Consider the following 25199-nt stretch of genomic DNA (forward strand, 5'->3'; position numbering starts at 1 on the left):
GCAAAGCGACTGTGTCTGCTGTAGTCCAGCTCTGTCAATTCCTCTCTCTGTCTGGACTGGACAGAGCTGTCTGTCTGGACTGGTGCAGCCTGGCACCTGGGCTAAGCAAGCATGAGGAAGCCATCTTGCAGCGACTGCGGTTGATTGCAGCCTTGACAAAGTGTTTCCTCTTCAAAAGCCGGCAGGCCTCCTTGTCAGCTTACTTTACTTGTGATATACACAAAGATGTCATTTGTCTGTGCGCAAAGTTTGCAGTGCCCAGGCAGGCACTCGTTACGTCTGTGTAAGCCACATGGCCACAGACTTGAACTGAGGGCTGTTTTAGGTGGTTCTTAGGTAGGGTTCCAGTGGATTACAAGTTTGAGCAAAATTCTGTGAAGATTATCAGTGCAAGGCTCTCTGTGTGTCATGAATTTTTGTGACCTTGTCCAGTATCTCATTATTTTCTTGTTATCTGACATAGCAACGTTGCCTCCTTGCAATGTTCTGTACCCCTCAACCGGTTCGACACTGTCTTCCCTCTTACCTATAAGTTTATCCCTCCTATCTACTGTAAAGTTACAAAAGAATACCCACACAAGGTACTGACATGCACGTTCAGAATACAGGGTGGTTAAAGTTTATGCAAAAACTGCTGAAAAAGTGGTTACATTCAACACATCTGCAGTACATTCATGTGTATTTTTGTTTTCTCATTCATCATCACTAAATAGTGTTTGACCTTGTGCTCTCTCAAAGTTTTACTTTTACATTGCCCCGTCCGTCCGAATTAAACCGGAGGAAAAGTATGTTCTCATTTGTTCGAAGTCTGGTTACCCAATTTTCACACACATAACTCTTGCCCCTGCAAGCAACCCACACCCCCATGTTGCCCAAAGAAACTGAAAAAAAATGTATGTATATATTCCCACATATGACTAGCACCATTTACCTTCAATCTGCATTAAAAAAGGAGCACCATGCAAATACAGTTGAACCTCGTTTTAACGAAGTAGTATCGGGACAGCAAATTAGTTTGTTATAACCGATATTCGTTATAACAGAAGAGGTGAAAATCGGCTCTAACAAATTGACAATCTGGCTCGCACAAAAATAATCGATACAAAACTGCTTTTTTTGAGGCTTCGAACCCACGTACACAAGGTAACCCTTACCTTTCTCCTCGTTGCATTTCGAGCTCAATGAACCAACCAGAACATGCGTACGTGAAATTACAACAGAACAGAGTTCACTTGACAAAACAGGACTGCGTCCTTATTTATTTGAATAAGGATGTGATCTTCGTCTGGTGGCTACTCGCAGCACTGAGCAGGATGAAGTTTTCCACAGTGTCCACGAACAAAAGAGCCTTTATATAAAACCTTTGCAGTTTAGGCATAGGGGGTTTTTTCAAATTACCTTCTCAGCCTCCTGGTCAAATATTTCTTCATTATATCTGATATCGCGTGGCTGTCACGGTTACAGTTTCATTATAAAAGAATAAGTGTCGTTGAAATAAAGCGTGACCAACCAAAGTCTGTATTTAGTTTGCTATAGCTGGTAATTCGCTATATTAGTGTTCATTATAATGAGGTTCAACTGTATGTCATGTTTATCCCAATATCAATTAACATGGCTATCAAACTATTTTCAACTACACATAGCCGGGGAGAAAATGCTGCCATAAGAACATATTGCTTTGCAGCAAGGTGTTTCCCTCTTGCTTGTGCTGGGAGCGACCCCTGTTACCCTTTTAAATTCAACACTGCACCATGGCATCTGGCCTTCGAATGGTAAGTGCGCTCACAATAAAGATATAATGGCGTGGGATGAATTCTGAACATTCAAATTTCATTTTATTTTTGCTTTTCACAATAATACACTTATGAGTGGTGGCTAGATAATATCAATGGCCGCTGGTGATGATTCGTGAATCATGGCACAGTGCGGTAAAGCTGCGTTTTAGGGCAAAACTTGCATATTTCTCTCACCCCTACCTTACTCCTAAGATTTGCTAGTGATTGGTGTAAGTTATATGTGTGAAAATACAGTGGTGGTGTTTGCGTCAGGTGGATCACTGAAGGTTTTTCTAAAGGAATCAATGGATGTTGATGCAATGAGAGCTTCCCAGGCTTTGGAAGGCACCGAAACACGGTTTTTAGGGCATGTGTGATGTTTGGGGTTGGTGTCGAACTTCGAGAGGGGACGTTCTTATGGAATTTTACTGCACATATTTTTATACGTGGCGTGCTAGCAAAGCTGCGTTTGTTAGCTGTGTTATGTGTGTTTTGGTAAAGTTAGAGTTAAGTTGGAGGTGCCTGGAAGAAAAGTGGACGTGCACATGTGTAGATCAGGTGTTATTTTCTTTTATTGTATCCCACAGACAGCCAACTCATTAATTCCACTGGTTACTTAATCTAAACAAAAGCCAAAATATACAGCTTTTAAATGCATAGCATTTTAGTAACTCACAATGTCACGCGGCGTTGGCGTGCCTTGTCGTAGTCCGCATGCGCGTCTTGTCGTAGTCCGCAGCCAGGCCACTACACTATAACAGAAATAACAGTTTCCGGCGCCCGGTTTCGAGCCCATGACGCCGCGGGCGGAACGCAAGGTGCCCGGCGCACTACCGACCGCGCCACGGAACCGACACAGATTTCGATGCACCGAACGCGCCTTATATCCTTCACTCATTTCTCGTTTGTTTCGAAAGCGCCACAAGTTGTCCCGGGCCTCCAAAAGATGGCGACACGGGTCCCGCGATCGAGAGATACGACTTGCCGGCGCACCCCCTCGGAAATGCTGTGCATTTGATCGTGCCCCTCGCGAGGGGGATGTCTTTTTCCGGTAGGAATCTCCGCAGCCGGAGTTTTTATGCAGAATCGGTGCAGTGCGTTTTTTCAGTGTCGCATTGTTTACATGACCGTATATGTTACGAGCTGCTGTTTCTACTCATGTCATTTTTGTTTCGCTGTCCCGGAATAAAACCGATGATTTCTGTTTCTTCCGTGTCGGCGCCGCTTCGCTCGGCTGGATCCGGCTCGCGAACCCTTCGCACATGTAGGAGGTTCCTTCAAAGTATGTACACCCTTTGTAAAATCTTCTAGGCCAATATTAAGCCTTACGGAACACAAATAATTCAAATAATAGGCCTTACCCTTAAATGTGACAAAATTTTTATATGTACTGCACCTCCAAGGTCTATGAAACAAAGCAATAAAACAGAATTACCGAGGCCAATTTATAACAAAAGTTGATGGTATAGTACCACTTAGGAAGTTTGATAAAATATGTTTGTGTGTGTGTGTAGGCATTTGAAAATTTTTTAAGGCGTTGAATGTTTGCAACAAATGTGGATGGTATATAGTACCGCTTACGAAGTTTGATAAAATATGTTTGTGTGTGTGTATGCATTTGAAATTTTTTAAGGCGCTGAATAGAACTAGTTAATGGAATTATAACAGACTACACCCATCATCTGATAGCGTAAACTTCTTGGCCAGATTCACTTCAGCCAACTTCTCTATCGAAATGTTCTTGGTGAGGCATTGCTGTTCAGACGAGGAAGGGGGAACCCGGCAGGCGAACGCATACAAATCCGCCCTTGCTGTTGGTTATGCAAGATTGTTAACAACATACTGTTATCAATAACAGCAATGGTTGGTTTACCAACGCTTGCTTGCAAGCAAACTTCGCAAGCTTTTCAACAGGTCTGTGTTCTCACCGCAGTGACGCGCAACGCACGTGCGGCGTGACGCGGATTTAGAATCGAAGATTTCACCACGCGTCTTTTTTTAGAACGGGCTGATAAGTATTCCGAGCTATTTCCACTACGTCTCCGGAAAACCCCGGCTACGGCGGCGCGTTGGGCAGGTAAACGACTCGCTAATTCTCATTTCGAGCGTCCCTCCTCTTCCGAGTGCGAAAAACCCAAGGAAGTAAAGGCGTAAGCGTAAGAACTTGTATTCATTGACGTCAAGTACGGAGGAGGCGCACTTCCAGTTTTGAGGAGGATGCAAATGGCGGCGCCCGTCAAAACTTCCCTCGTCCGAAAGCGCTACTTTAGCGGCTGCACGAGCCGTTTCACGCACTATGCGTCAGCGTATCATTCAAGGACAAATTTTCATTGCTCTTTCTGCTGTTTACGAACCAGTGTAATAGCTGTTATCAGCTACAGCACAACCAAAAGCCTGATCAACCACCCGCTACGTTCTGGCGCACAAGCGCTCTTCAACCAGTTTAACGTTTCAACCGCTTGGAGCGCGACCATCGCTTTCACCAGCCAATCGGCGACAGGCTCGCGAAGTTTTTTCCTGGAAATCCAACGGCGACGGATTGTCCGATACTCGCGGCGCATGCCAGTTTTGTATTGTTTATTAGTTTGGGAATAACGTGAGTCATTCAGCCAAAAGTTGTCCTGTCGGCGTCTCAAGACGACTATGGCGATCTGCTGCAGTGTTACGTGACCAGTACCGAAGGGGACGTGATCAATCCGACGTCCGGTTGACGGAATCTACAATCTCCGCCGAGGAAAAACACGTCACTCGTCTGAATGCGCCTTCCGTAGAGACCTTTGGGCAACTCGGACGGATAGGCTTGATCGCCGACTCGACTCGAAGGGTAAGCTCATCGAGAGACGACGTCGCCTATCGTAGGCGGGCTCCAAACAACCGTGTAGGCCTAAATACGTCACGCTATCACGCTAGAAACCGATAACTTTTCCCCCTGTTAGTCGAGTATGAGCAGGCCGAGAACGGCATAGCTGGTAGCGCGTGCTGAGAGACGCCTCGGTGGAGGCTACCTGCTTCGGCGATCGCGTAAACTGCGTTGTTGCCTTGAGGAGTTCCTTGACACCGTGTTTTGAGCGGCCGCTGGCTGTCCGGTGGTCACGCCGAAACTGACGGAGCTAACTCCGTACCCGTCATTACGTTGCGGACGCGGATTTTGTCGGCGCTGTGCTTAGATCGCCTAACCTTGCCCGGAAGTTTTTAAAAGTGCCAACTCGAAGCCTCGTTATCGACTTAACTGGCGGGAATCGAATCATCGTGGTCACCAAAACGAGTTGAATCTTGCTATTTTCCGAGTGTCGGTAGCTGGCTGTTTCCGCCAGAGAGCTCTGAAAGCTGGCTGACAGACGGCCTATGTCGTTTTTATGTGTCCTAGTAACTGAAAGGTATTTGTGACAACAGTCACCGTAACAACCATTCTCCGATTCTTCATGCTACCGTAATAATGATGCCGTCTGCAACCCTTCGGCCGCAGAACAATTTGAGGGAAGGTAGGTCGTCACTGAACCTTCGTGACTGATTTCTGAAGTTTTCAATGACGATCGGCTCAGTTGTCGTTTAGCTGCCCGTTTATCAGCGTATCTATACCATCATTCAAATTATGCCCCCGCCGCTTACAGTAAATGCGTTCGAGGAAAATGTAGCGGTGCGTGCTTAAAGCCTCGGTGGACGCGGCATGTTCTTAAAATTTTTTATTGAATCTGCGAGCTCTGTTTTGAGCACCTTGATCGCGTAATTTTGACGTTAAGCTTTTAAATGTCGCGATGCGCGTTCACTCTTGCGATTCTTCGACTTTCCTTTACCAGAGTTTATGTGGGGGCTCAGCGTTCGGTGAAACAAGATACAGCGAACACTCGTAACGAAATCCGCGGGACAGCGAATTAAGTTCGCTATAAGCGGTACTTCGGTATAAGCGGTATTTTGTTACAAGTGGTTGGGATTTGCTCTGCATGAACTGCAGCTTGGACCGTGCAATGCTTCAAATAAAGCGTTTTCGTTACTACGAGTGATAAATGTACTTTATTGCTCTGCGACTACGCGACTTTCACTGCCAGTGCATTCAGGTTCTCTTGCTCTCTCTCTCTCTCTTCTCGCTCTCTCTTTCCTCTTGACCCTTTCTATCAAAGGTCGTGACCCCGGGTTCGAAGGGGCTGCCCCGTCCCCTCTTCGCTTCTGTCTTTCGCATGCGTTGCGCTTGGCACGCCCACTAACATGCAAACTGATGTCAGCCTTGATGATGTGGGTAAGGCTTACTAACCCTGCTAACACTTTCACTGCTTCCTAACTCATACACTGGTTCATTGGTGTCTGTGCAGTGTGTGCGTATGTGTGTTAATTGAAACGTCAATCATTTGATGAGTTTAGTAGATGACAACTGCCTTGTAGGAGGGAAAATCAAGGGAACTTAATTTGCTTCCACATGAAAAAAAATTCTGTTGCTAAGTGGAAAATTTGTCTTGAGCCGTAAAGTTAGGTGGGGGTGAACTGCTGATGTTGCAGAATCGCTTGCAACTCCTAGTTGGCTGAACCACTGCTTGTGGGTGTTTTGTAGCCTCCGTGTCGGGAAGCTTTTTGCAGTTTCGTGGTCACAGCCAAAGAACAGAATGCATTTGGAGTAGACCCGAAGCAAGTTATTGAGCATAAGGCTAGGCTTGATATTACTTACTACAACATCCCTAACAGAGTTTTTGTCCTCCAAGCGGCTTTAGAATGCGCTGATACTGCTTACGACCCTACCCCCAAAATCGTGCCACATAATTCGTTCCTTTGGACAACTCCTCATTCTGCTGTGCTCTATCTCATTCGACCCATCTGCAACATTCGAACATTTGTGTTGGCACTTGGCAGTACTGCATACAGTCTCTAATACATGAGGATAACTAAAAAAATCAACACCGCACTAACTCACAAGTTGTAAAAACAAAACGATTGGGAGAGAAACCACATTTGTAAATAGATCTCAGTCAACTACATCAGCTGTTGTCACCGTTCACCTTAATAATTAGTGTTGAGGAACCTATAAACCTGCAGACAGCAATTAGCAGACAGATTAAGGCACTATATTGCAGCGCAAGAGCTCCTTATCTCTCAACAATGCATACAAGGGGGGGGGGACACTAATCACCTATATTTTGCTTTTCATTGTGTGAAAGCCTTCTATAATCTCATGTGAGCTAGTCCCCATGTTCTGAAACTTTTACGTTGTTGGAAACACTGGGAGGCAACTGCACTCCAACAATGCACGGATGGTTTAAGCACATTGAGTGTCTTGCCAGTCTACTAACATAGCCAATCGGCGGGATTTTCAGTCACCATTGGCTGTTTCATACGAGTAATCAAATAAATAAGATTTGTCGCCTCGAGTTATCGAATGGGGGTGCAAAGCCACAGTTTTGGTTCCTGTATAAACCTTTTCATGCGTTAATCTTTCATACAATCAGGACATGTCCTGGGCTGTGTTGCGCATGCGCAGTTGGATATTCCTGTCGACTGCGCCAATTACAGGTCCGCTAGCACAGCCCACTGATAAAATGGCAGCTTCCAGGACGAAAAAGTTGAAAAGGTCTATATACCATGCCGATGATGAGCACTCGGTAAACTTGTGTAGTTTAAATGTCCGCTTAAAAACAATGTCATCTGTGCAGAGGCATTTGTAGGCTTCACAGGTTGGAATTATGTCTATCAGCTGTGCATACTTGTAAGTGCGCATTTGAGGCTGAGCAGGCGGCAGAAAAAATGCGCATATGTGCAGTGAACAACGCCTGCTGTTTCGCAGTTCTTTTCTTTTGTCTGATGAAGGCCTTATCAGAGGCCAAGGTCTTTGTTCGTCGCTCATGTTTTACACGTGTTGTGCCTTGAAAAGTGCCGATGAAGCTGAGATCTGGCTCGCAGCAACTTCGTCACAGAACCTCTAAGAAAAGGCTTGCTTGGGCTGACTTTAAAGTGAAATGTAGCAAGTGTTGTCGTATAAAGTAGCCGACCGTTTTTTCGGACTCCGAAAATTCGGACTTGCTGGATATTTCGGACTTTTCTGAGAAACTGCCAGTTGTCCCGTAGGAGTAATGGCTCACGGATTTTTTGGACTGCTCTTTTATTCGGACTACTTTTCGGTCCTCTCCAGGTCCGAAAAATCGGTCGGCTACTGTGTGGAGATATTGAATAATTGTCTAACGGCGTATACAGTCTCCACAAAACAGTGGCCAAGTAAAAATTTTTATGTCTGGAAGGTTGCAAAAGTCATCATTTTATTCTTGGTCTCATCCTTATGTCTTGATAGTGCCACAAGTGTTGCAGTTGGAGCTTGTTTTTCGCCTCAATTAATTTAGTCAGATTTTTATTCTAAAGGTCAGTAAATACTTTCAAGCCTGGTGAAATTGGCTTGCATATGAGGCCTTTTACACCTTCTCAAGTTGAGTGCAAATGAAGTCAAATGCTCTGTCTAGTTTGGTTTAAATTAGGATTTTTCAGGTTTCAATGAACACACAAAAACTTCCTACCAAGTGTACCTAATTTTATGGATTTATCAACTGGAGCTGGATATAATTTATTTCAGAATCGTCTATAACGCACACTTCCTTGGGGAATCTAGCTGATGGCAGATTGTTCGTTTTCGGTGTCTCTAAGTAACTCGAGAGGAAGCTGTTGGGATATTCGAGAACCTCAAGTTCAAGCATGCTGTTGTTTAGGTCACAGTGAAGTGTGTGCCAACAAGTTCGGCTTTTGATTAGTTCACCTGTATGTCTGGTAGTTTAGAGTTAGGTGGTGAGGCAGGGGAAGTGGTAAGTGAATAAATCTACTCAGACCAAGTAGTGACCCTGGATCTCAACCATGAGGCAGGATCTGAACCATGAGGCCGAGATAATTTGGAGAATGGAATGGAGTGCATTCGGCAGGCATTCTCAGATAATGAGTGGCAGCCTACCCTTGTCCCTGAAGAGAAAAGTGTATGACGGGTGCACCTTACCGGTACTCACCTACGGGGCAGCCCACTAAGAAAGTTCAACTTAAATGGAGGACGACTCAGTGGGCAATGGAGCGGAAGATGATAGGTGTAACATTAAGGGACAAGAAGAGAGCGGAGTGGGTCAGGGAACAAACGCGTGTTAAGGACAGCGCAGTAAAAATTAAGAAGAAGAAATGGATGGGGGCAGGGCATGTAATGTGAAGGCAAGAGAACTGTTGGTCATTACGGGTAACAGAATGCATTCCTAGAGAAGGCAAGCGTGGCAGGGGGCGGCAGAAAGTTAGATGGGCAGATGAGATCGAGAAGTTTGCAGGGATGAATTGGCCGCAGTTAACACAGGACCGGGATAATTGGAGATCTATTGGAGAGGAGAGAGGTAGACAGGATGATGATGATGACGACGACGACGTCTTGACCGTTGTATATCGTCCTTACTGAGATATCTAGATCTGTCAAGTTGTTGCTTGACATCCTTACGGGTGTCAAAATGTTTCTTTGGATGTTGCTGTGGTCGCACCAGACACTGGCAGTGTTCTAAAGAAAAAATAAATAAATGGTCCTACGGACATTTCTACGGCTGTCGCTTGACATCCTGACGGATGTCAAGATGTTTGTACGGTTCTGTGGCTGCTGCCATGGCTGGGCAGATGGTTGTGCAGATGTCACTCCCTAGAGGAAAAGAGCCAGACGGCGTCTCTTCCCTTTCCTGTGTTGCACAAACAGCGGAGGTGATAGAGCGGCACATGGCGGCCGCGTCGGAAGCGCCGCCCAGCTACATGACCCTGGATCAGCGGCTGCCAGCCCCGAACCAGCAGCAGCCGCATGTGGTCATCCTGGAGCAGCCCGCGTCGCGGGCCTTGCGGTTCCGGTACCAGTGCGAGGGCCGGTACCCGGGCACCCTGGTCGGGGTCAGCAGCACCGCCGAGAACAAGACCTACCCCACTATCAAGGTGCGTGCTGACGGTGGCGGCGGCGAGACACCTTCACCCTGCCTTGCGAAGGGGCAGGCGGAAAGTAGAAATGCCCGGTGTCGAGATATTGGTGCACATTAAGGGTTCCCAGGGGATCGGAATTAATCTGGAGCCCTCCACTACGGAGCGCCTAACAGCCCAGAGGTAGCTTCAGTGCTTTGAAACTCCCAAAATTTGAAAAAATCTCAATTTAAATTTAAAACTGCAGGATGATTGCACTTAATGGTGTACTAGAGGCTGATTACCTTCATTTCTGTTTGGTGACAGTGGCGTAATCTTTCGTGAGAAAGAGAGAGAGAAAGTCCTCACAGGCAGTGAATGTTCTTCACTTCTAGCTAGGTCACTCTGTGTGCGTAATGTGAGCATGCACAGTTCCACTTTCTTTCTGCTGATAGCAAGAGCCTTCTTTTGTCCCGTCACCCGCCACAGTGGCTCAGCGGCTAAGGCATTGTGGTGCTGAGCCCAAGGACGCGGGTTTGATTACCACCCGTGGCGGCCGTTTTTCAAATAAAGGCGAAAAGCAAGAACCGCTCGTGTGTTCAAGATTTCAGCGCACGTTAAAGATCCCCAGGGGGTCAAACGTAATCCGGAGCCCTCCACTACGGCATGCCTCGTAACCTGGGTAGTTACGGTGCATTAAACCCCATAGTCACTGTCGCGGAAGCTAGCGCGACTCAAAGGCCCAGAGCTCTAGGCGGAGCGATACGTGCTTCTTTATTCCATGTGCTCACACCACTTATCCTAATTATGAGAATGCGCCGCGTGCCCCTGTCCGCTTTCCCCTCTTCTTCATTTGCAACTGTCATGACCTTTTTTTCTCCCCTTCCTCCTGTGCAGGTGATGAACGTGCAGAAGCCCGCGGTGGTGGTGGTGTCGTGCGTGACCAAGGACCAGCCCTACCGGGTGCACCCGCACAACCTGGTGGGCAAGGAGGGCTGCAAGAACGGCATCTGCACACAGCACCTCAAGCCGGACATGACCTGCACGTGAGTGAGAAGTGCTAGATGCCCTCTCTCTCTCTCTCTCTCTCTCTCTCTCTCTCTCTCTCTCTCTCTCTCTCTCTCTCTCTCTCTCTCTCTCTCTCTCTCTCTCTCTCTCTCTCTCTCTCTCTCTCTCTCTCTCTCTCTCTCTTCCCCATGTTGCCAGGCTGACTGACCGTTGTTCTCTTTCTCTACCCTTGCACAGCTTCACGAGTTTGGGCATCCAGTGTGTCAAGCGGAGGGACGTGGAGCAGAACCTGGTCCAGCGGGAGACCATCCGGGTGGACCCTTTCCGGAGTGAGTGTCCGTGGGATGCTGGTGCTGAACGGGATATATCTCTTGTCCTGGAGGGGCATTTTTCCTTCGTTGCAGTATTGCCTTTTGCTTTGCTCTTGCCGAGTTGCGCACATTCGCCAGTGCTTAGTGTTTAGGGGTAGGGCTGTTGTGTGGTGTTCAAAGGTGTTGGCTTCTTGAAGCTGTCTGTCGGAGTACTGTTGGGTGGTTGATCACAGGAGAGCTGACCAAGGGTTTCCACGTTTTCGCTTTTGGAAAAGATTGTGGCTCCAATGTGTGTAGCTGAAGTGTGTTTGTGAGGTGGATGTCTAAGCCGGAAGGCGGCGCTGTCGCTTGCAGATGGGTTTGGCCACAAGGACCAGGCGGCCAGCATAGACCTCAACGCCGTCCGGCTGTGCTTCCAGGTCTTCCTCGAGGGCTCGCAGCCGGGGAAGTTCACCATTCCCCTCCACCCCGTGGTCTCGGACATCATCTACGACCGGAGTGAGTGGGGGGGTCTTCATCATTCAATGTGGCCATCTTAGGCCAGCGGCATTAGGCCTAACGTCGCGTTTACAGGTCTAACGCCATCAACTGGTGCTTGCAACTGGATGTTCGAAAATTGTGGTTTTTGACACGTCGTTATGCTGAATGTTAAGATTACAGTTGAAACTCGTTATAATGAACTCTGATATAGCGAATTATCAGCTATAATGGACTAAGTATGAACTTCAGTTGCTCACGCTTTATTGCAATGGCACTTATTCTTTTATAACGGAATGGAAATGGTGCGAGCCACTTGCAATATCGGATATAGGGAAGACACATTTGACCAGTAGGCTGAGAAGGTACTTGGAAAAACTCCTGGCATCCGAAACTGCAGAAGCAGGAAAGACCCTTTTGTTTGTGGACACTGTGGAAAACTTTGTTCTACTCAGTGCTGTGAATAGCCACCAGACGAAGCCCACATCCTTTCTCAAAAAAAGACAGGCCTCTTTTGTCAAGTAAACTTTGTTTTGTTGTACTTCCCGTTTCACGTTCGGGTTCATTGAGCTTGAAATGCCACAAGGAGAAAGGTAAAAATTACCTTGTTTATAGTAGCTTTGAAGCTTGTTAAAATAATGCGTTTTTGTAACAAGGAATATTGCGGGAGCCAGATTGCCGTTTGGTTTGAGCCGATTTTTAACTCTGCTGTTACAATGAATATTGGATATAATGAACTAAATTACTGTAGGGATACTACTTCGTTTACACGATGTTCTACTGTACCGAATTTCGAGCCTAAGCATTGTGTGTTAGGCCTAACATCGTGCTTTGGGGCTTTGGGCGCATCAATTCTCTCGAGCAGAAACCCAGTCAATTCATTTCACAGAGGCAGGAGTGGAACAGCTGCACCATTTAGCGCCAAACTTGTTTGCCTGTGCCGAACCGCCCCTATAGTGCCAAACTTGTTTATCAGCGCCGTCCTGCGCCGCCTGATGTGACTGACATGAAAACACGATGTTTCAGGCTCGTTTTGGTTTCGGTTTTGTCAAGGCTATGAGTGGCGATGATGTAAGTTGGTTTTTGCTTAGCTGGAAGGCCGTAGATACTACGCGCGCCTTCACCACCATCGCTTTGGTCTTATTTGTGTCGCATTTGCACGGTTTTGTTTACCAGTGCCGGCCGCTGCACCACAATCAATGAAAAATGACCAAAAGTCAGTGGACTGTTTTGTGTCACATCGCAAACAGATAGAAAACAGAATAATATTAGCACGACAGGTTGCAGTTCAAAGGTGACCTTCAATTTAGTCGACCATTTTTGACGAGCGTAGCTGCATGTGTTTAACAAGCAGGGTCTTGGTCACTTTGCCCTCGCTTGTTAACTCTTTCGTTACTGCGGAAAAACGGCCGATTTTGAGTGCTTCCACAAAACGTTTTTTTTTTCTCTTGAGCTGCTGGACACAGCCTTGGTATGCATGAAATTGTAGCTCATAGATTGCTCTTCCAAACACAAAGCAGCAGTTTTGTTAAAGGTACAATTACTTAGTTTATTTGTCAAGTAATCAGAAAAAAGTCCCCAAGAAAAGTATACGAAAAACACAAATCGACAATTTTACCGAGACTAAAAATTATTTCAGGAATTTTAAGATATACAAATTGTTCCTGTGTTTCTTGGCTATGATTCAATATATAAATCAACAGTGTACACCAAGTTTTGGATTTTTGAGGGCCCGTCAACCTAGCGGAACTGACGGCTGTGCCACGCTGCGAAGGCACTGAAGGGTGAGTGAGTCTCTGTAAAATGTGCATCCAAGCATATTCTTTTGTGTTCTCGCACAAAAGCCTTATCAGTTCGGTGGTAAAAACAAGAAAAAGAAATCCAGCGCTCTCAAGAAGCGTCGCACATCGCCCTGCAGCGCTAATCTGACACGAGCGCCAGGTTATCTTGAAGGTGATAGCGCGATGCGGCACGGTGCATTTGGCAAAATATCCTGGCCGTACGTTGTTGAGACCCTAAACACAAAAGTAAAACCGCAGTCGTCAGATAAGAAGCACGTTTTGTTTATAAATACAGCGCGGAGTCGCAACGAAATTACCTGCCAGCGCTCGTTGAAGTGCGAGGCACCTGAACCGGAGCTTCGTCGTCCAAACTGAAATCTTAATATCCCACATCGTTGCTTGACCCCTCACTGCTGCTGGAATCAGAAAAATCGACAGCAGGAGCTGGCGAAGTGCTTGCTACAGCAGTCCGACTGTGCGGAGCGCGGCGTGAACCCGACGCCATTTTTCCTCCTCCTCCCCTCCCCCTTCGGTTCAAATTTCTCTTGCTACGCCGCCACCACACGAGACACATAAACAAACGAAACCGAAATTGAAAGAGAAGTTGCCAATGAACACACCAGGTGGCGATAGTTGTCTGTGGAGCGCGGGTTTTAGATTTTGCGGGAGATTTGAAATCATCGGAAGCCGGCTTCCGATTACCTATGGCGCCGGAGTGAAAGAGTTAATTTGGTTTGCCTTTGTTGTGAGGTAATTACTCATTTTTGCCCGTGAACTTTGGGGTTGGCTTTGCTTGGGGAGGATGGTCTAGCATGAATTATACCTTCTTACATGCTCTCGTTATGTAGTCGTCAACTCTCACAACCCGTGACGGGCGACTAAAAACAGCTATTTTCTGCTTCGCACACACGGAAACTGCTGTTCGATAGAAAAAGTGCAAGCAAACGTCTTGTTTTGCGGAATGTCACCGTGAGTTCTGCCGTCTGCCGTATACAAAGCCAGGCCTGTTTTCTGATCCCCTTCGACTCTGCACGTGAAGTTTACCCTTTGAACGGTGATAACGCGTGCACTCGTTTGGGGTGGAATTCCATGACTGGTTGCTGAGCCGGGAACCGTGTTACGTACTGTAACACAAATCCCATTTGGTCTGTCGGTTTGTGTCGTGTAAAGTGCAAGCATGAATTGCGGCATACTACTAATAATGGAGGGGTAAGCGCAATTAGCAGACAGCGAACAGAAGGAATGGGTATTGTGTCTTGTTTGCTGCTGGCACCTACCTTGCAATCGCGGAGGGGAGGCAACTAGGATGGTGTGTTGCTCCTCCCGATGACTTGTGTGATCTCTGAAACTAAAAAAATGGCCTGCGTTTTTTTTTTTGCTCCCTCACAGAGGCCATGTCTGACCTGACCATCACCAAGCTGAGCCACACGTGTGCGCCAATGTCGGGGGGCCTGGAGATGATCCTTCTCTGCGACAAGGTCGCCAAGGGTGAGTGGCTTGTCGGCTTTTTCTTCTTACGTCAACATTCCAAAGAAAGCTTCAAGTGCTGTCCAATTACAAACGGGGATGGAAAATGTCCTGCACTTGCTTTTGCCTATAAAGCTTCCCCCGTTGTTCTCTCTGGAAGCCAGACAGTTTCCTTTTGTGCAAGATAGTCCCCTCAAACTCGCTCATTCTGTCTTTTGAAATGCTGTTGGAAAGAGGTGTTAAAGATAAATACCCTGTTTGTGCCTCTACTTGCTTGCATTGCCATAGGGCCTGTCATGTTAGGTGGCTGCTACGTGTGTTTCGGTGTGGTCAGAGTGTCAGGGGAGAAAGATAGGGCAGGCTGTGATGCAGCTGGCGTGCGAATCGGCACGACAAAGGAAGGGACGGACAACAGTTGCTTCGTCTTGCTTCGTCCCTGTTCTCTGTCCTCCGAGACTGAAGTCTTCCCCCTCCTTGTATCCCCCACCGCAGACGACATCGAGGTGTGGTTCGAGGAGGAGCGCGAGGGCCAGACGTTGTGGAAGGAGCGGGCGGAGCTGCTGCCCAACGGGGTCCACAAGCAAGTGGCCATCTGCTTCCGCACGCCCCGCTACCGGGAGCCCCTGGCGGCCGACCTGCCCGTCGACGTGCACCTGCAGCTGCGGCGGCCCTCGGACGGGGCCCTCAGCGAGCCCCGGGCCTTCACCCTGCACCCCAACGAGAGGGGTGAGTCTCTCTCTCTCTCTCTCTCTCTCTCTCTCTCTCTCTCTCTCTCTCTCTCTCTCTCTCTCTCTCTCTCTCTCTCTCTCTCTCTCTCTCTCTCTCTCTCTCTCTCTCTCTCTCTCTCTCTCTCTCTCTCTCTCTCTCTCTCTCTCTCTCTCTCCCCCCCCTCCTCTGGGGTCCTGTCTGGGATTACACATTCCTTGTCTCTTGTGCAGATCCTGAGGCGATTGAACGCAAGAAACGCAAGATCGGCGAGGGATACTTTGACCGGTACTTCCAGGAGGGCATCCTTCTGGGCGCCGCTGCAGGTATGTACCGACGTTTTTACGGTCTGCTGAAGAGCTTCCTTCTTTGCTGATTGGATATTCGTTTCGCTTGGGTACACCTGTCTTCGGACAAAGAAAATTGACAGGCGTGGTTGGGCTTTATCTGCCTCTGGGCTAAATGTTACACTGCTGAACTTCTTTCTGCGAGTACGTTTTTCGGGTGTCACTGGCAGTTTTTGTTTTTGGGCAGTGGCACTATGCGCATGGGAAGGGAAGTGGGACAGTTTTTTTTAATAGGCGATGTACGGAAGTGGCAACAAGCCTTCACTCAGGTTTTGACATAAAAAATTAGTGGAACATTTGAACCACAGGACCATCTTTACTTGCAACTAAGTTAACTCTGCGTAATGTACAGGGGAACGAGGGGTGTGTGATGAAACTCGCAAACTCTTCCGTTTGACTGAAATCCGTTAATTGATAGCAACACTTGCAGAGGCATTGCGTTTAGAGAATAAAACTTGCCGCCTCTTGTTTGAGTGAGCTCTGCTGGAATTTGCCATTCGTTTAGAAAGAGTCTGAACACATGCAAAGCATGTTTAATTGTGAGTGCGGTCAAAGCACGAAATAGCATTTGCCAGGGAAAGCATTGAGAACACCGTTTTGATTCTGCATTCCGTTTTTTTTTTTTTTTTTTTTTTTTTTTTCGCAGTGCAGTTTTTGTCTTTCATAATGCTCGAACTGGGATTTCTTTCCTTATGTCTGTTGCACTAAGAGGCTGTTTACTGTGCCTACAAGTTCTTGCATGCTTGCTTAAAGGAGCCATGAAGAGAAAAGACAAATTCGTTTAATTTGAAAGAACTAGGATTCAGTCTATTAACTCAGCACCATTAGAGCCAGAAAAGATGTTTTTTACGAAAAAAAAAAGCAAGAAGTATTTAAAAACTTTCAAATTTTGCGACACAGTGACGTGTTATTAGCAAGAATGACGTTATACGGGCCAACAATAAAACATAATTTTCAGTGCGTTAACTGCACGTTGGCATTCAAGTGATGTGGTCAAATGGAACTAGAGGCCCCATTACAGACGTCCAGTCATGTGTCGTCGCGACAGGTCAGTTAGGCGGCCGCCAATGGCACAAACAAGGTTCCGTGACGTGATAGAAAAGCTGCGGGAAATTGGCTAGGGGGTTGCCACGGCTTCACACGTTTTCTTTCATATCTCCGTTATTTGTTCGAAGATTGCGATGATATTGGTATCATTGTTATCGGGACTAAGCAGTCTTTCTAATCAACCCAACTTGTATTTTGTCTTCATGGCTCCTTTAAGTAGAGGGTGCTAGCTAGCATGCACGTCTCCTAGGGAGATGCCGTTTGCACAGTTTCCCTCACCCGGTACCTTTTGTTTTTTTTCTCTTCCCCACACCTTCCTGCCTGCCGTTTCTCCCCCCACCTCCTCCTCCTCCTGGTTTCTCGCACGGCTCTTGAATGCGCCCTGTAGTCCCAGTGATGTCCGTGCCTAGAACTATGCGCCAGGCGGTCAGAACTCAGGCCAGGCCTGAGACTGGTGGTGAGAGCAACTCTTCTTTTCTTTTTGTCTCTTGTCCTTTCGTTTGACCCTTCACTTAGCTCCCGATCTGCTCTTTCATTTTGTTTTCGGTTGAAGATTGGTGCACTGTTTAGGCGCCTGTTTTGTCGCAGAGTTTATTACCTGGTTTGTGATGCGGTAAGCAGGAAAACATTTAGTGGCATAGAATTCGTGTACGGAGTCGTCCTGTTTAGATGGGCAATTGGAACTAGGAACAATTTAGCTTACCTTGGTGCATATTACGTTCAAAGTTTGCAAATTCAATGTTCCATGGTTACAACAGTGAAAATGCAGACAGATATTGCTGCCTTGTCGTTGCAGTGCTTGCTGTTGTAAAGTGGGACGGGGAAGATTGGGGTAAAGATTGGGGTAAAGACTTTGGTAAAGACCGGGGGCATCAAATGTGTTGACGGTGCACTGTATAACAGACATCATCATATTTAGGGTTTTTAGAAAACCCTAATTAAACAATCAAAGTGGACGTTCTATTGTTGAATGAAGGCTCGGAAAGCGAAGTGAAGTCTAACTTTCGTGTTTAAAAAAATTATGCTAAGCGTACAGTTGGTCCGTTTTCGCAATTTTTTTATTTGTGTTTCATTTTCCGGACATTTTTATTTTTGGGGGGAGTGTATAAACTTCATATCTTTGATTTCGTAAGGTCATATTTGTGGGTTTTCTGTTTTTCTATTTCTTTTTAAAATTTCGATCGACCAGTTTTCTCCCAATTTCGATCGACCAATTTCAGCTAATAACGCGTTTAAGTGCGTTTACTCCTCCAATTAGGCATTTTTGTGCAGACTGAGGGCGTTCGTTGCGCGGTCGGGGTTGTGTGGTTAGTTGACCAAGAATGCTACGCATTAAGAGAATGCGGTAGTTTACTTTAGCGCACTTTGAAGTGCCTGCCTTGCTTACGCCCTCGGCCTGTCTACCACCCGTCAGGTCGCAGTCCGATTCCGGAGGCCATTGCGGCGGCGACGGCGATGCAGCAGCACGCCATGGCCCAGCAGGTGGGAACGGCCGCCATGGCGCAGCTGACCCCCCTCAACCCGGCGCAGTACCGGGGCGACGTGGCGCCGGCCTTCGAGCCCGAGGTGGTCGAGACGGCCGAGAAGCTGGACAGCCTCGACCTGGGCATCGACCCCAACGACATCGCCCTGAGCTCGGGCGACCTCAACATGAACATCAGCGACCTTGCCGGCGCCCCCAACCTGTCGCTGGTCAACCTGTCCGCCAGCCTCTTCGACAGCGGTAACAACATTGGCGGCGACTCCAACCTCGGCATGGAGGACGGCCGGGGGGGCGGGGGCGGACTCCTGAACGACCTCGGCGGGGGTGGCAACAACGGGCGCGCTTTCAAGACGGAGCCGTCTTAATGTCGGCTCCCTCTCGGAAAGTCTTTTTTTTTTTTAGAACACTGTCGGCGCTTGTGTGGGGGTCTCGACATCGCATCACCTAGGCCTAGTTTTCATCATCACAATTGGCTTGATCGTCGTTGGATTGCCAGTGTGTATGACGGGGACATCAGTGCTCCCATTGTGATCATTGTTGCCGCTATCATCATCATCAAGTTAGTTCCGTTAACAGGATGGGGAACTTGCCCCTGTTCAGTGCGCCCTCTCCATTTCGCATCAGCGGAATAGGAAGCCCCTTTTATTTGCCATTTCGGACTGCTCACAACTGCTCCAGAGAAGCTTAGTATTTTTTTTTTTTTTCCCCTGTAATTTCTGTTGCGGTGTAGTTCTGCGCTGCCCCGGAACTGCTCTGGGCTGGAAAATGAAGAACAGCTACAAGTTATTATTAGAGGCCTTCATCTTGCTGTAGGCACCTATCGGAAGATGATGATGATGATGGTAATGAGGAATAATGATGTCAGCCCTGTTTTAAAAACATTGCACAGCAAGAAAAAAAAAACTAGCATTACATTGCAGCGTTGGTGCCAAGGTCACCCTTCTGCTGTGCCTCAGATTGATAGCTGAGTTTCTACACATTGTGGCCGCATTCCAACGCGGGCAAAAAGAAAAAAAAAAACAGCACACACTCATTCTGAAATTGTGGTACTTTTAAAGAGACCTCAGCCGGTTCGATCCAAGATAGAGCTTTTTCCACTGAGGGGTTTCTATTTTTAGCCGGACGTATTTTTATCATGCAAGGCTCCAGGCTTGATCGTTTTAGCAGCAATGAACTATTTTGAGCCGTGTGGGGCGAAATTCGGGTCCTACCACAAGAGCCGACAGTTTTATTTTCATCTTCCCCTGTTGATATCGCGGGCATGCCCATCTACATTGCTGTTCTCACTCTGTTTGCGTGTTCTGTCTTGCTTGTTTGAGTGTCCTTCCTTTAGCGGAAGAAATGTTTGTGCCGACGGTGTGAAACGTTTTATGTAAACAGATTGTTACTCTACTTGTTGACGCAATATGACGTGAGGATGTTTTATGAACAGCTCACCAGACGACGTGAATGTTTGTGTCAGTAAGACCCAGTGGACTTGCGGAGGGCTTTTTATTCTGAGGGGTGTTTTAATAGTTGGCCATCCATTACTTTGGCTCAAATTTACATTTTTACCCAAATGCCACGCGAAATAACGACAGTAGGCGTAGACAGGCTGGAGTGACGGAATTCTTTCGTCATGTTAGAGCACGTTGGTCTGAGAGTGTAATGTGGCTTGAGACTCGCCGCTGTATTCAGAAAGCAAACTTAACTGGTGCCGTACGGCAGTTTTTCGTAAGGGTACGAAGGGCAGCGTTCATTTTGGACAGCTTCGTTAAGGGGCCATGCAGACAAAACACAAGTTTGGTTCATTTGATGGATTGCCTCGTTGGAATCACAATGACACCACTTTTAACGCACACTTCGCTCAAGTAAGCTACATAATTAGGAAAGAAGGGAATGGCCATGCGACCCACTAGCTCATTCCCTGCACTAGGACCTACGACATATTATGAAGAGCTGTGTGATTGGCTGAGGCCGGCAAAAGCAAACGTAAGCTAGGCAGGGCTTATAAGCCGGCCGAGCGAGCTATTTGCGCGTAAATGTAATGCATATTCATTTTACAGCAGTAGGAATAGTGCGGTAAACAATGAAAGTTGTCAAAAACACGTAAACATAGAAGTACCGATGTGCAGTGCTGTTAGTACTTAGCGCACTATGCTTGTTTTAGCTGCACAGCAGTCCGTTGCGTTGGAGTTGTCTTACACGACACTGGCTGATTGGTGTAAGCGACGTTGTCATAGGTGACCCTGTTTGTCATGGATACGCCACGTCTCATGAAACGATTACTTTCTAGAGTAACAAAAGCAGGCCAGGTGCAAATGCAGGTGCGGACGACAGTTCGTGGCTGAGTGTGGTAGCGCCATCTGGGAGGTCTGACAGTAAGCAAGGCTGCAGAACCGAATGACGCAGTGGAAGTTCGTTTGAATACGCACACTTATGACTTCATGGCAGACGTCACAGAACTGCGCGATTTAGCAGGAGAATCAAAATTTTAACCGAAATTGATTAATTTCTTAGTGAAGACGGCATCGTTTGCCGCCAAACAAGCGCTGGGGGCACTATAAAACACGAAATCTTTCGAATAAAATAAATTTGTATTTTGTCTGCATGGCTCCTTTAAGGTGCCCTTTTCAATGGCACCTTTTGTGAAGCAGGTTCGGCACCTGCGAATTAGGCTAGCGCGAGGCACGCCCATCTGCGTATGGCATGGGGGTGGGACTTTTGCACCAATATAGGGAAGAGCACCCCCTGTGGTGGCAGTTTCGAATGCTCGGATCAGCCAGCTCCGTCTGTGGCCAGTTTCCGCAGAGAAGTTTAATATTAACGTTGCAGCGGATATTTGATCGCCCCTTGCACTACTAACTGGCGCAGATTGTGATCGCTGGGGCAGTTTTTTCTCACACTGTCGTCCCTTTTTTCACATGTGTAACTTTGTTTTTGCCACGAGTTTCATTTTGTTGAGCGGCACAAACTGTAGCTAAACTTGTTTCCTTAAGTAGAGATTACTTTCTGGGCTGATAAGTTTACCAAAAAGGCACTCTTTCAGCATAAGTTTAGTTCTTGAAGTGCATTAAGGCGCTGAAAAGTGTGTCAGAAGGCAAAAGTTGCACTCTTAATTTAAGTTGGGTTTGTGAATACGGGGGTTTGGCAGGGATGATTAGCTGGGCTGAGACAGCGTAAAAGTGACTATGGTTGATTCAAGCAGGATTGATTCGAAGCGGTGGTATTGTGTGGAGCCATGACTTTGGACATTGCAATCTCCAATCTGTCTCTCTTTGAATGCAAGCATAAGGGAGAGGGGGTGGGAACTAAAAGGTCTAGGCTGTTGGAATTCTTTGAGGCAATATTCCTCAGGTCCAAGTTCAGGTGTTGTACCATTGTGTTGGCAATCTGTGTGTCGCAAGTGATAACTCTGGGTGTCGTAAGTTTTGTTGTATTCTTTATAGAGCTGTGATATGCACAACAAGCCTTCCCGACTGTTTGTTTTTTTCCCCCCTAAGGTGCATTTAGTTCTGGGAGTGCTATCAATGCATGGTGGTGGGTCTTTCGTTGGCTATCCATGCCGACAGTGTTAGTGTAAGGTTTATTTTGTGCCCTCGCTGTGCGACTTTTAACGACTGCGCGGTGTAGCGGCGTCATGTTTTACTGAAGGTGCACATTTTAGTTTCGGGCCACAAAGTGATGACATTCCGTCGTACAGCTGTAATACTTGAGTGCTCAGTCAATGGATCAATGCACTTTTACAAGCATCCATCGTTTTTCATACGCACCGCTTACATTTTTTTTCAGTTTTGTGTAAATAAGCCGTCGCACTATTCCGCATATATAACTGCTCACCATGTCAGGTCGCAGGACGGAAAGATTCGCTGTATTTACTCGTACGCGTACTTTTTTGTACTTCATTTTACGCAGTGATTCATTTGTGCAATGACGCCGGTGTAAAAAATGTTTACGCATGCACATTTTGTCTGTCGACATTTCGCATGTTTTGTTGTTTTGCTGTTTACTTTTTTTACTTGCTCAAGAGATTCTATACACCTTGTTATACCTTTTGTGAATTGTGTTTTAGTTGGTTCTTTTGAACAGGTTGCCTCGACAAGGGGACAGTGCTAGCCATGGTGTAGTTTCAAGGCGCATGTGCGCACATGAGCCTGTAAATGTTTTTATGAGCAAGTGTTGCTTCGTGTTTCTCTGTTTTTTACCTTGTGTAGATAGGGTCTCGCACACGTTCTACAAAAATAAGCCGTGGATGTTGTATCACGTATTCCAAGTTTCGTAATCTTGTGTGAAGAAAAAAATACTGGTGAGATGATGAATTTGTTGCCTCGTGTCATTTTGACTGAGGACAAAGTTGCACGGTTTCTGTATTTGTGATTTCCCAAGTATTTTATCCATTTTGCTGTAGCATCCACTGGTCAGGTGGTCTTTTGAATTGCAATGACATCTCACAGTCTCGCTAGAGTTGAGGTCCTGGCTGTGCTGTATCTGACGACTACGAAATGAAGCAGAACTTATTTGAACGAAAGCTGAAGAAGGCAGGATGACCACAGCACTGCTTTTTGTCAAAACAAGCGTTGTTTTCGTTTTGTAGTGATCTCCGTCATCCCAGGAAATGAACATGGAAGGAAGGAACATGCATACAAATCATGTTTATTCCAGCACACAGACAGACGCCTGCAAAATGTGCGGGGCATGCGTTATACAATTCGTTTGTCCATAAAACTCTGCAGTGTACACAGCATCGCTAATGTTGATTAAGACTCGTTTGTGCACTTCAGGGAAGTCAAATGGAATAGAAAAAAGACCTTAAATGGTGTCCCGCGTGAATTGTGTACCAACAGACAATGTTGCTAGGGTTAAAGGGAGGGACCAGGCATGTTAAAAGAGCATTTTAATTACTTACCGTGTGACAATAATTTGCATCCCAGAAGATGCAACAGGAGTAAATGCGTTGTAATCGTTGTTCTCAACTTTGTTTACATTTTTTGCTTACATCTGAACTGCATGCTAGTTTGCATCGTGTACGTGTATAAATTTTGGCAGGCTAAGTTCGTTTCACCCTTATTCATAAAACAGTTGTTCAAGCCAATGTAAAGCACTTTTTGTTAGTCCTGGCATAATGTGTGAATTGCTACAAGTCTGTGTGTGTACATTGAGGACTTGCATTGTGCATTTGGAGGTGCATACAACCAGATTAATTGCAAGTTTGATGGAAGACAATTACTTGCATTGAGCAGATTTTCGAATGGCCCAGAAAGGAAAGCTTTCATAATAAGTTACAGTAATGCAAAAAAAGTTTTAAATTATGGGGTTTTGAGTTTCCATAATTTTGAGCAAGATCAGCCACTCAAATTTAGCTCAATGTCGTCTGCTCACATACGTGCGTTTGGATCTGTGAAATCTGTACAAGATTTAACTGTGTTTTGGCTACCTCTTGAGATTTTGCTGTGCAGAGTACACCACGGGTAAGAGAGGTTGAAACTGCGTTCATTTTTTTTTTTTCTGTAACATGAAGGTATCATTGAACGCTACGATATCATTAACTGTTACATGGGTGTGGCTGTGAATTACGAGTGCATTTTTTCCACACGTGAAATCCATTGCAGTTTGCATTTGAAGCGTGCAGTTGCACTTCCAAGACAATAGTTAAAGGGACCCTGCAACACTTTTTTTTTTTTTTTTTTGAAATCTTAAATGCTTGCAGAACGTAGTCACCCAGCACACCGAGTGCTTCGATTAAGGGGTCACAAAGTACCTCAGCCAAAAATTACTGCTCTATGCCCAGCAGATAACTTAAACTCGCTCAAAAGATTTTTCTCTCTTTCCCAATCTTGTTGTTCTTTTCGACGGCTCGAATTACGTCACTAAGGCCATGTAGCGGCTGTTGGCTGGTTTTCCTTCAGTTGCAGCAATGAATGCTTTTCGATGGCTACTTAAAAAAAAAAAAGCCACAACAACAAACCAGAAACGGAAGGCATATCTGGTGCAACGAGCAAATCACGCAGTGCCGCTCCGTGCTGGCGATAACTATAGCTTTCGAAGTGGTTCCAGACGTGAAGGAAAGAGTGAAAGCGCTTATCGAAAGTGTTGCAGGGTCCCCTTAATTCGCTGCGAGCGTGTAGTTTGTAACAGGCTACCAGCCGTAGGTTAGCTTAGAAAGTTCACCAAGCACAGTGCTTTTTCACGCACGCACACCCCACTTCATTTTCCCACCAAGCCGTAGTATTGTTTCAACGGTATGCGGACGTTGGAGTACAAAGTGACAGTAGCAGTGCAATCCGTCTCCCTGAAACTCCTGAAAGGGTTGGTTACCTGAATGCTGGTGAGTCTGTAGTAGATGTGTACAAAAGGTTACTCGGAGGAAAGTCTAAACAGCTGTTTACAAAGTGTGTTGATGAAAAAAAAAAAAAGGAATGTCATTTATGCTTTTATCGGAATGTCCTGTGGTTGTTGTTGCACCGGTCATTGGCTTCTCTGTGTCATAGTGTGCGTGTGTGTTCCGTTGCCCAGCACTGTCCTATAAATACCTGCTATTGCCCTTGTCTGAAGGTGTCTGTGAAGATGTACATAGGCGGCGCTTAATAAATGCCAGATGATTGATGCTTACAAAACTGTGTTGCCGAGTTCACTCCTTGTCTCGTTTATTTTTGCTTTCGGTTGTCAACTATATTGGTGTGGTCTGTCATAGTGGTATTTGTTGGTAAGTGAACAAATGCTGTGAACACTGCCACAGATGTGGCAGTCTTCACTCTCAAGTCACTAAGGTCTTGTCATTATTTCTGCAGTTACTGTCTGTTTCTGGCCCACAAAGAATTCAAAGCCGTATTGGATGATTAATGACTTTCATAAGGAAGAGTGCTTTTGCCAGTTTCCTTGCACAAAACTTTTTCAGTCTCGCACGAGAGGAAAGTGAATTTTTTGTAGCTGATGACCGCTTAACACGGGCTACA

The 25199-nt window shown here is 46.4% G+C and overlaps 1 protein-coding gene across 3 annotated transcripts; it reads left to right on the top strand.

Annotated features, from left to right (window-relative positions):
- The first annotated feature begins 4243 nt into the window (after window positions 1-4243).
- Window positions 4244-24860, top strand: LOC144143559 (embryonic polarity protein dorsal-like). 3 transcript variants are annotated; one of them, XM_077675354.1, is made up of 11 exons: window positions 4244-4599; window positions 5894-6009; window positions 9454-9680; window positions 10539-10687; window positions 10887-10978; window positions 11315-11458; window positions 14608-14706; window positions 15178-15411; window positions 15624-15716; window positions 17173-17241; window positions 18199-24860. In XM_077675354.1, exons 2-11 carry the CDS (start codon window positions 5979-5981, stop codon window positions 18630-18632), a joined length of 1572 nt encoding a protein of 523 aa, XP_077531480.1. In that variant the 5' UTR covers window positions 4244-4599; window positions 5894-5978; the 3' UTR covers window positions 18633-24860. The 3 variants fall into 3 exon arrangements, with proteins under 3 accessions (XP_077531480.1, XP_077531482.1, XP_077531481.1); XM_077675356.1 differs by lacking the exon at window positions 17173-17241; XM_077675355.1 differs by lacking the exon at window positions 5894-6009 and having other exon boundaries at window positions 4256-4599.
- Window positions 24861-25199: the final 339 nt, after the last annotated feature.

This window comes from Haemaphysalis longicornis, unplaced genomic scaffold (assembly GCF_048455015.1).
Source record: "Haemaphysalis longicornis isolate Haplotype H1 unplaced genomic scaffold, Haemaphysalis longicornis Haplotype H1 scaffold_6, whole genome shotgun sequence".
Taxonomy (NCBI): Eukaryota; Metazoa; Arthropoda; class Arachnida; order Ixodida; family Ixodidae; genus Haemaphysalis; species Haemaphysalis longicornis.

Bases quoted from the DNA above. Each gene is read 5' to 3' on its own strand.
- LOC144143559 (XM_077675354.1), top strand. From the start codon at position 5,979: ATGCAAACTGATGTCAGCCTTGATGATGTGG. The intron at 10,979-11,314 runs GTGAGTGTCCGT...TGTCGCTTGCAG, and splicing joins CCGGGTGGACCCTTTCCGGA to ATGGGTTTGGCCACAAGGAC. The intron at 15,412-15,623 runs GTGAGTCTCTCT...TCTCTTGTGCAG, and splicing joins CCTGCACCCCAACGAGAGGG to ATCCTGAGGCGATTGAACGC.